General features: G+C 42.3%; 1 protein-coding gene across 1 annotated transcript in view; it reads right to left on the reverse strand.

Moving 5' to 3' along the window:
• Positions 1-11,235, reverse strand: part of PDE8B (phosphodiesterase 8B) — a 204,832-nt gene that overhangs the window by 56,159 nt on the left and 137,438 nt on the right. The window contains exon 9 of the mRNA XM_023520409.1: positions 10,300-10,360. Within this exon, the coding sequence (XP_023376177.1) occupies positions 10,300-10,360 (61 nt within the window). The remainder of the gene's footprint in view (positions 1-10,299; positions 10,361-11,235) is intronic.

Below are 11,235 nucleotides of genomic sequence, written 5' to 3' on the forward strand. Positions count from 1 at the left end.
GTTTCAAGAAGAGCACTTAAAATAATAAAGTAAATATGTTTTGTTTTGTTTTTTAAAACATCCTGATTTGTAGCATTTGCTGATTTCCTTGGTCTAAAAAATGCTCCCGGCATGGCTGTTCGAAGCTATCAACACAATGCTGAATGAACGTGGAGTGGGGAAATGCATGCACGACAGCACAACTTTGTATGGCATTTCCACTATACGGATGAAACAAATGTAAATAACCTCAAGAGCACTGATAATAGTAAAAGGTAGTAACAAACTTAAGTGATGGAATTTTTAGTACTTATTGCCTATTTTATTTAATTGCATGCATCTATAATTCAATTAATAAAGGCTGGTTTAATAACTAGCTCACGAAATTCCAGAAAATTAAGCAATCAGCTGTCCTGAGTCTGTATGAGTTGGTGGCAGCATGTCACTAAATGGAGGCAGAGAGAGAGCAGTCAGGAGGCCAGTGTGGGACACCCAGAGGTCATTATGGGATGAAGCAGGAGTCAGGTGCAGAAAAGGGCATGCGAGAGTTGTGAGGAAGACACAATCTTTAAAACTAAGTGGCTTCAAGGATGCAGGGGACTCACGAAAGCAAGGGAGGTGAAGGTGACTTAGTGAATGGGGAGTCTCATTAGCCAAACCAAGGATTTCAGAAGGAGGAGATGTGGAGAGAAACATGGTGACTTCAGCCTCGTTCCTCCTTGTGTCTTCCACTGGGCCGAAGTGCCTAAAGGTTACTGATGCTCATTAAAGGGATGAATGAATGCTCAGCACAGGCCGAGCACATGCCCCAAACCGAAAAGTTCTCCTCAATGTGAAATGCATTAGTTCCTTAAGAGTCAGAAAAATTTTTAGATAGGATGAATACTCACAAATTGCATAAGAAGTGGTAAATAAGTAAAACTTATTTAACATGTCAGGTCTAAGGTAGTAGGAAAGTCTCGTGGGCCTAATTAGTATAAGTCTCCACAGTAAGCATAATTTTGCAATAGTCTGAATGACGTGAATCATACAAAAATGTAGCCTTTCGAATTTTAGTTATATTTATGGAGAAAAATCTCTCCTTCCCAAAGGCCTACACGGTATCTCCTCTTTAAGTCCCAGTTGTCTTATTGTCCTAAATGTGTCTGTCTGTTTACTGCTCACTACCAAACCTATCTTTCTCAAGTCAAACTAGTTTTTCTTCATCCTGAGGCCTCCAGTATTGAGGCTCCTGAGTGGGGCCTGCCTGCTGGAGTGAGCTATGGCTGGCGAGCAGGTACGAATGGCTTCACAGAGGCAAACCCGATTTCTAGCTAAGACTGAGTCTCTTCCCCTGTTTTCCTCATCCTCCACCTTCAACCTGACCCCACCACTGGATAAGAGCCTTACAAATACATATTGACATAGCAGAGAGGACAGGATGAGAAGCAGAATAGGGCAAAGGAATCCCATCACCATGCGGGATGAGTGGACAACCCCAGGCTTACTGCCCTGCTGGCCATGAGGGCTGAGCTTCCGACAGGGTGGAGGGCACCTGTGTCTACCTGAAATGAGGCGGCTTTCGAGCCCTCTGTGCTCAGTGTAGCTGCACATGCCCAGTGACTCCCTCTCAGCTTCAGACCCCAGGGGCTGCATGAAGCCCCTGTGGTGACCGGCTACGCTATGGCAGCCACCACCACCGCCAGGCAGGATGTTGTGTCTCTCTTCTCAGAGCCAAAACTTTCCCACACACATAATCCTACTGCTGAATTCTCAGTGTCCCTGCCTGTCCCTTGTTCCTGCTGTGAGCTCCTTGTCTGTACCCTCAGACAGCAGGTACCCCATTCACATCTGCTTAGGGTTTGGCTGTTCAAATGTGGTTTCTCAGGAAAAAAACGCAGTTTTGCAATATCGGAGGCCTTTCTTTAAATAGCTTTGTGTAAATATGTACTAAAGCTAAATGGAAAAATTTTGTTTACTTAGTGGCTTTACCAAATATATCAACAAATATTTGGGGCACCTACTGCGAACAGAGTACATATGTACAAACTCAGTATCATGGTAATATATTGATTGCATAAAATACATTTCCAAATGAATAGCCACTCTCAGGGACAACTGAATTCATGTTTTTACTTGCAGCGTCCTTTTCTCTCCAACTTCCTTTTAAGAAGTTACACTTAGATCTGGGCCTTGGGAGAACACAGCAAATATTCTTCGAAACAGCACCTGAGACATATCTGACTACAGACAGATCAAAACTCTACATGTAATAATAATTTGGGGCTACACAGAGCTGCATCTTTAATTTCCTATGCCTTCCAAAGGTTACTGTGTTAAGAAATAAAAAATTAGTTTTCAAAATAATTTCCTGATGTCTACTGGGCACACACAGTAGGGTCCCTGCCCCAACCTGAGGATTGATCCAAAGCAGTAGAAGATTAATGGTCTAATGGGTGATGCTGACAAGAAGTGTCATGATCACCTCATTAATGGGAAGGGACATAGGCAGCAGGTTCGGGAAGATTTCTTGGGGTGAGGAGAAGCCGAGTTGAGTCCTGAAGGACGAGGAAGTTGCGAAGGGTTCATATCATTCAAAAACAAGTGACAGATCTCAAGTATTGGGAATTCGGGACAAATTTAAAACTTGTTTTTGTCACTAGGGATTAGCATTAGCAATAAACAGAAACCAGCAAGGGATTCTATGAGCCCTTCTCTCCTCGTTCTCTGAAGCATCCACTCTCTTCTCTTTTTTTATGGAGAATGCCATGAGATTTTAGATTGTCTTAGTAACCAGGACCCTGTTCTGCCACATGCTAGAGGAGAAGTCCAAAAGTCGTGAAAAGGCCCATCATCCAAGCCTCCTGCCAGGAAGAAAAGGACTAGGGGGAACAGAACTTGGCAAATATGAGGAGAGTAGGGACAGTCGCACCCAACAGAAGGCCAGTCTGGGGGTAGGGAACCGGAACGGACCATGGGGGCAGTGGGTAGGAACTTGTCAGAGGCATGGTGCCTGGGCTGTCCACTCGAGAGCTCTAGAGAGTGAGAACTAATTTTCTGCTCCAGTTTGGGAACTAATGAAAGTGCCCCAACAACTCCCCAAACAAAAAAAGTTCCCTATAGGTCTGCTTAAGTCAGAACATCCATCAGAACATCCTCCTCGTCTGCTGGGAGGCTCAGTAAGACCGCAGCTGACTCACTGGAAGACTCAACTATGTGCAGAGCTTGCTGGCCCCTCTAACACCTGTGAAAGTGTGGGGGACCTGGATTCGTGGTAAGATTTGGCAGGGGAGGGAAGGGCTAGACCAGTTCTGTCCAGTAGCAATACTGCAAACCACATAAAAAGTTTAAATTTTTCTAGTAGCCACATCAAAAAGTAAAAAACAAAACACAAACAGGAGAAATTTGCCTTAATATTTTAAGTACAATATGTGTAGGATGTTATCTCAACATGTAATCAATACGAGACTGAGATTTTTAATGAGATAATTTGCATTCTCTTTCATACTAAGTCTCTGAATTCTAGCATGTGGTTTATATTTAGCCCATGTCTCCATTTGCATGGCTACTTTTCAGTGCTGGATGGGCAGGTCTATGGCACAGGCTGGGCATGGCTGGGGTCCTACACAATGCTGAGTCAGGGTCTTCATACTTGGGAGGGGAAGGCTAGAGGGCCAGAAGTGAAAACAATCTTTTCTGACTATATTTAACCCAGAACAGAACCACTCATGAACCACTGGCAGAATCTTGAAGCCATTCATCTTGTCCACTAGCTCTTAAACCTCAGAGTGAATCGGAATAGCATGGAGGGTTTATTAAAAAAGATTGCCAAGGCCCACCCTCAAAGTTTCTGATTTTGTAGGTCTGACTGCGATTCTAACAAACTCCTGGGGCTGTTGCTGCTCCAGAGAATCACACCTGTTGAACCACTAATCTAGGGTAACACCTGGCCAATGAGTAACTTTCCCTAGACAGCTTTTCCCACTGAGTGCTCAGTCTACTTCTATTTATCTCCTATGGTGGTGAACTTACTACCCAGTAAAGCTACCAACTTTGGTCTATTCTAATAATTCTTTCCTATATTGAGCCTAATCTGATCCCTTGAGACGCTGCTGCTTTTGCATTCAGGGCCCAGTCCCTCCTTCCCCAAAGTTTTCACAAAACTGAAGACCTGCTTTCTACCTTTTCTCATGCTCTACACCCTTTGTATCTTGTTTTAGGTGCTTCTGATAGGCTAAGTCTTATTATTATTACAGCGAAGTTCAATCTTTTCCTAATCTTTATAACAATTTCAAGATTAAATAGCTTACTATAAAACAAAATATAAATGAACCCCAAAAGTTTATCTCAAAGCAAGATTTCATCATTGCAAACTTGGTCAATACGGTCCCCATTTCTGCCTGCACTATTCCCAAGTGAGTTACATACATCAAAGTGCTTTTAAAGCAGTCACCTCCAAATGTCTGTCTCCAGACTAATGTCAAGCTGTGACAATGCTTTTATCAGTCTGCAGTGGCAGAGACGTTTTTCCACCAAGCCAAACTTATTCATGCTAAATAGGTGTTCTTCATTCAGAAATTATATCCTTCCTACTTTTTTCCATAGTTGAACCAACCTTTCTGTCATGAAATGAGGGTAACAAGGTGGTCGAGAAAATTCCAAAGGCAAGAATTCAAGCTCTGGAAAGCCCTGTGCAAAATCCAGGTCAGACTGGTATCTGCTCTTAATCAGCCTTTGTCTTAGAACCTCGAGACGCTAGAAAGTAGAACGCCTCCGTGGGCCTGGCCACTGACCTTCCCCTGCTCTAAGCCCGTGGAACAGGGGTTCTTTTCTGGAGCTGCTCATTACATGGGCCATGCTCCCTAACTTCACAAGACAACCACTTCCTCTTACTGGACATGAGATACCTACACCTCCCCTGAGGCTTCCCCGTGGCCTGTAATTCCTCCATGAGAAGGCGGACCAGGTGATCCAATCCACATTGCCAACTGCAGCCCTGTCTCTTGCCCTCTGGCTTCCCATACTGTCTCCCGGGGCTCCAAGCCCACCACTGGCACACTAGCTGTCAGGAGTGCTGTGCTCCCCATATTCTCACAGCCAAGGCCTGGAAGAGAAAGTGAGAAGGAGATGCACTGTGACTGAGCTGGAGGTAGGCACTGTAGATGCGGCAGTGGTCTCTGCTTTGACCCGGCCGGCGTAGGAGGAACTGGTATAATGTCGAGATCCTGGAATCATCCCTTTCCCTACACGAGTCTGACTCCGGGACCGGATAGCTGAAATTCCATAGCCTGAGTCATGCATTTGGATTTGGACCTAGTGAAAAGGCAACAGCCTCAGGAAAATTAGATCCTCGCAGCTCTGAACCAGAGTGTGGGGGCTGAGATAAAGGTAAAGGGTGCCCAAAGAAGTATGTGTATGCATGGAGAGGGGGACTTTTGGGGGACCTAGGCAGACTGTTCCTGGCCTAAGAAAGTGGCAAATTATCTTCTAGAAATAGGGTCAGCAAAATTTTTCTCTAAAGGGCCAGGCAGTAAATATTTTAGGCTTTGCAGGCCATACGGTCTCTTCTGTAACTGTAGTTAGGTAGCCACGGTGCTGTATAACAAAGGAGTGTGGCTGTGTTCCAATAAAACTTTATTTACAAAACAGGCCACATTTGGCCTATTGGTTTGTTGCCCCTTGTCCTAGACGGCACCTAAAAAAATCCTAGCCAGTCTCTCTGGGTCCTGTCTCCGGCACTTGGTTTGCATATCCCCACACTGCGCTCTAGAAATGTACCCTGTTTATCTACCTGTGGGCCCCATGGCTTCTGGGGCAGAGACTTCGTGTCCCTAGTGGCAGCACAGAACAGATGCTTAATACATATTTTGGGAGGAAGTGTGTGTGCGGTGAAGGGAGAGATGATGTTTACAGCAGACAAACCTCGCTGAGCATTTCCAGCCTCTCGACAAAGAGCTACAGGGTTCATATAGAAAAACAGATCTTTGCTGATGAGAAGCATCACCAGAAGACAGCAGCCTGGCTTACGATTTCATTCCTTGTTTAAAATGCAAACCCATGGAGAAATCTTGACGTCAGGCTAAACCCAAGGAAGCAGCACCACCGGAACTGCCTGCAGACAGGCTGCTCCCAACCCTCTGGGGAGCCCTTCCCATCACAGACCCATCACCATTCACTTCAGCCTCCTCTGAGGAGGAAAAACACTGTGGCTAGCCAGAGATATAAAAATTCTTTGTTATTGGAAAATCTGTGTCTCTCTAGGCCTGTGCAGCACCATTAGGTGACGTCAATGGCTCAGGGTATCTGAGCTCTGTGTTTCCACTATTCTCAGAACAGCAGCTAATTCATGGCAGTAAATACATTTCTATTTCGAGCCTCAGAAAAGAGGAGGTGGCCCCTTAATTCTGCATCCCTAAGTCCTGTCTAAGGGCTTGACCTCTTTTCCTGTGAAGTAGGAAGAGTTTACAGGTGGCAGGAGGCCAGGACCTAGCCATTCGATTCTATTCAAGCTAACCAATAGCCTGAGGGCCTACTATGTACCAGGCAGCATGGACACACAAAGACAAGCACATCCTGGTGATCCCACTGAAGAGAGGACAGATAGGCACGCAAATAGCCATGATAATGGTGGGGGTGATATACAGCAAAGAAGGTACTTTGGGGGCTTGAAGAGGGTAATGGGACTCGATGTTTCTTGGGCTGGACTATGAAGGCTTGGTAGAATTTGGGCACACAGAGTTGCAGAGGGACTGGTGAAAGGGAGATTGCAGCGAGGGGGTTGGGGGTGGGGGGCATTCATGAACTGAGATAAAGAGGAAGGAGAGGGAATAAGGTTAGGTTGGTGGAAGAAGGCTGTGCTTGATTTTGGACATGAGCTGTGCTTGGCTCATTTCCGGCATGAGCATGAATGTGCCCAAGTGGACCTGGATTTTGCATCATGGACCCACAGCCCATTCAGGTTGGTTTGTGCTGCTTGGGATCAGTAGTTCATCTCTAAAGAGCCACCAGCATTTCTTGTGCCCCTTCCTCTGCCCATGTCACCTCCCATGTGATCTCATTCTTCCTCCTGGGATTTTTTTTTTTTTCCCATTGAAAGTCAATTCCTTTCCTTTCTTTTCTCAGAGGTCTCCAAGGACTTGCCTCTCTGTGTGACTTTACGGTGTGAAGTAAAAAATTCCTGACTCCAGATAAAATTGTCAATGCTAAAGGAGGCACTTTATGTGGAACTAAATCTTATGAATAAGCACATGATTGCTTTGGCTGCTCTAGAATATTTTTTAGAATAGCCAAATGAATCTTGAATAAGAACAAAGCTAAAGGCATCATACTTCCTGATTTCAAGCTATATTACAAAATTATAGAATCTAATAATACAGTATTGGCATAAAAACAGATCAATGGAACCAAATAGAGATCCCAGAAGTAAACCTGTGTATATATGGTCCACTAATTTACCACAAAGGAGTTGAGAATATACAACGGGGAAAAGACAGTCTCTTCAATAAATGATGTTGGGAAAACTGGGCAGTCACATGCAAAAGAATGAAACTGGACCACTATCTTACGCCATACACAAAAATCAACTCGAAATGTATTAAAGACTTGAATGTAAGACATGAAACCATAAAACTCCTAGAAGAAAACATAGGCAAGAAGCTCCTTGACATTGGTCTTGGCCATGATTTTTTGGAGTTGACATCCAAAGGCAATGAAAGCAAAAGTAAACGAGTGAGACTACATCGAACTAAAAAGCTTCTGAACAGCAAAGGAAACCGCCAATGAAATGAAAAGGTGACCTACCAAACTATTTGCAAATCATATATCTGATAAGAGGTTAATATCCAAAAATATATGAAAAACTCATATGACTCAACAGCAAACAAACAAAAAATCCAATTAAACAATAGGCAGAGGATCTGAATAAAGTTAACCTCTGAACAACACAGAGGTTAGGGTGCCACCTCTTGCGCAGTCAAAAATTTATGTGAGGGGGGTTGGGAGGCTGGGAGAATGGGGTGAAGGGTTAAAGAAGTACAAATTAGTAGTTGATATTGGGCACGGGGAGCATGGAAGAAGGAATGTAGTTAGCATTACTACAATGGCTAAGAGGAGGGCCAGGGAGGGAGGGAGCTATTGGGGGGATCGTTTTATGAACATTATAGATGTCTAACTAATGTACTGTATATCTGAAACTAATTTAAATAAATAAACTTATTAAAAAAATTTACATATAAATTAAGTCGGCTCCCCACATACACAGATTCCCAACCATGGATCAAAAACCTTAGACATTTTTCCAATGAAGATACACAAATGGCCACAGGTATACGGCAAGGTATCAACATCACTAATCATCAGGGACATGCAAATGAAAACTACATGAGAGCAACTCATGCCTGTCAGAATGGCTATTATCAAAAGACAAGAAACAACAAGTGTTAGTGAGGATGTGGAGAAAAGGGAACTCCTGTGCACTGTTGGTGGGAATGTAAATTGGTGCAGCTACTATGGAAAACAATATGGAGTTCCTTCAAAAAGTTAAAAATAGAACTATGATATAGTCCAGCAATTCCACACTGGGTATTTAGCCAAAGGAAATGAAAATACATACTGGAGAAGACATATGTACCCCTATGTTCATTGCAGTATTATTTACAGTAGCAAAGACATGGAAATGACCTAAGTGTTCATCAGCGGAGGAACAGATAAGGAAAATGTGGGATGTGTGCGTAAGTATATATACACACACACACACACACACGCACATGCACACACACATATATGTACATACACAGTTAAGTCCTCTTTTAACACTGTTGATAGGTTCTGAAACTTAAAGTGAAACAACATATAACAAAACCAATTTTACCATAGGCTAATTGACATAAACAAGAGTTAAGTTCCTGTGGCATCTCATCAACATTATAATGAAACAACATCGAACGAAATATTATTTGAGGGCCTGCTATACAATCGAATATTATTCTGCGATAAGAAGGAAATTTTGCCATTTGCAGCAACATGGATGGACACTGAGGACATTATCCTGAGTGAGATGAGTCAGAGAAAGACAAATACCATATGACATAACTTATGTGTATTCTAAAACAAAACCCAACCCAACCCAAAAACTAAACTCATAGAGAACAGATTGGTGGTTTCGAGAGGTGGGGGTAGGTGATATGGGTGAAGGGGGTCAAAGGGTACAAACTTCCACTTATAAAATAAATAAGTCCTGGGGAGGTAATATACATCATGGTGACTATAGTTAATAATACTATGTTGTATATTTGAAAGTTGCTGAGAAAGTAGACCTTAAAAGTTATCACAAGAAAAAAAATCTGTAACTATGTGTGGTGATGAATGTTAACTAGGTGATCATTTTGCAACACATTCAAATATCCACAGATACGTCCGATGGACTGGGACACCAGTGGAAAGCCCTGCGCAGGCTCATTACCCTCAGCCCTACTTCCCCTTCGGGAGCCCCCTTCTCACTGGGAGGAGCCCAGAATCTTTGGGTCCTGTCGTCCCCCAGTTTATTTTTTGTGTGGTGAGGCTTCACCTTCTGATCCTCCACTTAACAAGTATCTGACATGTTCCACTAAAATGGCTTATGTTCCCAAAGTCCTTTATATCTTTTAGAGATACTGTCCCTTCTTTTCAGATCCTCACCTAAGTCAAAGGCTATATTTTGTATGTTTTCAAAAACAGGTAAGTGGTAATTATGTTTGTTGAGTACTTTTTTAATCAACAAACTTTAAAGCATGAAGTAAAAACACATAATTAAGTACTAAAAGTATAAGTCAAAAAGAATAAAGTACCAATATCAATGTTGCTGTCTATGATAAAATCTCTAAAAAGGTTCTTAAATACAGAAACTTATTAAAATTCTGTTACTTCAGAAGACAAAGCTCAAGGTATTGTTCTGCATAATGTGGTGGTAAAAAAAAAATCAGTACTAATTTGGAATGATTCTTGGTTCTGATATAAATTTGTAGGGGTGAAATGTTCAAATGCATTTTATTTGCTTAAGAAATTAAGATAGAAAAACAGAACATTTTTTATTTGGAGGAAAAATTTTATGCTCTCATAAAATATATGTCTCGAGTTGCACAGCCACAAGCTAAATCAAGTCTGATGTGCATTACTAAGACAGTAGCACAGGCTCACAGGGGAATTTTTTTTTTTTACTATTTATCAAAGGAGCCTAATTTTGCCATAAAACCTTCTTAATTGGCAACAAGAAGAAGATATGGAGGAAGACAAGCAGAGAACAGTGGTGAGAAGGCAACACGTGGTCAAGCTGACAAAGCGAATGAAGCAAACCGAATACTGTACCTGCTTATTATGGTCAGTGGTACAACACAGTTTCTTGAGGGAGACAAAATGCCTAATTTTCCTAATAACATAAATAATCAGTTATTAGTGAGTCAGGAATGAGATGATTCAACAAATCAGCAAATGAAAACACCAAGAGAAACTTCTTAAAGCAAAACTCCAGGGTCTATTCTAGGGTTGGTTTAAAATTCAGACAAAACCCAACCTACAGAAAATGCATTTTCACCCACAGCTCACACATGCTTTCAGAAACCAGGCTTCCCTTTTCATCATAGCTGGCTCAAAAACACTTTCCTAGTGGGTATTTCATTTTGTAACTGACTCCTGAAGCTTGGCTCCTAGATATCTTCAGTGAAAGGATGAAATGCTATTCCAGACAAAACTGGCTTTAATTCTGCTGACGCTAATAATTTTTTAGCTTATATAAAAAGCAAAAGACTCATTTGGACAATAACCAAATTTCATGTCTGCTATTTTTGTATTTAATAATCCATATTATTTCACAGCATGGTCATCATAACAAAGGCATTTTTCAGGCAGGGAAAAACCCTCTCATTCCAAGGTCATAGACTCCCCAAACAGCCTGCAGCCCTGCTCATTACCACCAAGGAGACCAGGAAAAGACCACAGGTGCCTCAGATCTGCACAAAATTCAGCTCAAGGTAGGTTTTCTACTGAGACTGAAGCCAAGAATTCCAGAGGGCTATGTTAGATTTTACGGTAATGAGTCTCCTCTGTCTCTCTGTCTCTTTCTCTTTGGTTCAGTTTTCTCTGCAGGACTCTGAAGAGTTATCCTGTAATGAGCTTCACTAAACAGGAAGAGGTAAAATTTGCCTACTTTTCATAAGAATTTCCTGTGATAGCTCACTGTCTATAATAGCGGGAAAAATAACACTACGTCTGGACAAAAACACATCTCTCTTCTGTAAAATCAGA

This window comes from Pteropus vampyrus, unplaced genomic scaffold (genome assembly GCF_000151845.1).
Source record: "Pteropus vampyrus isolate Shadow unplaced genomic scaffold, Pvam_2.0 Scaffold262, whole genome shotgun sequence".
Classification (NCBI taxonomy): Eukaryota; Metazoa; Chordata; class Mammalia; order Chiroptera; family Pteropodidae; genus Pteropus; species Pteropus vampyrus.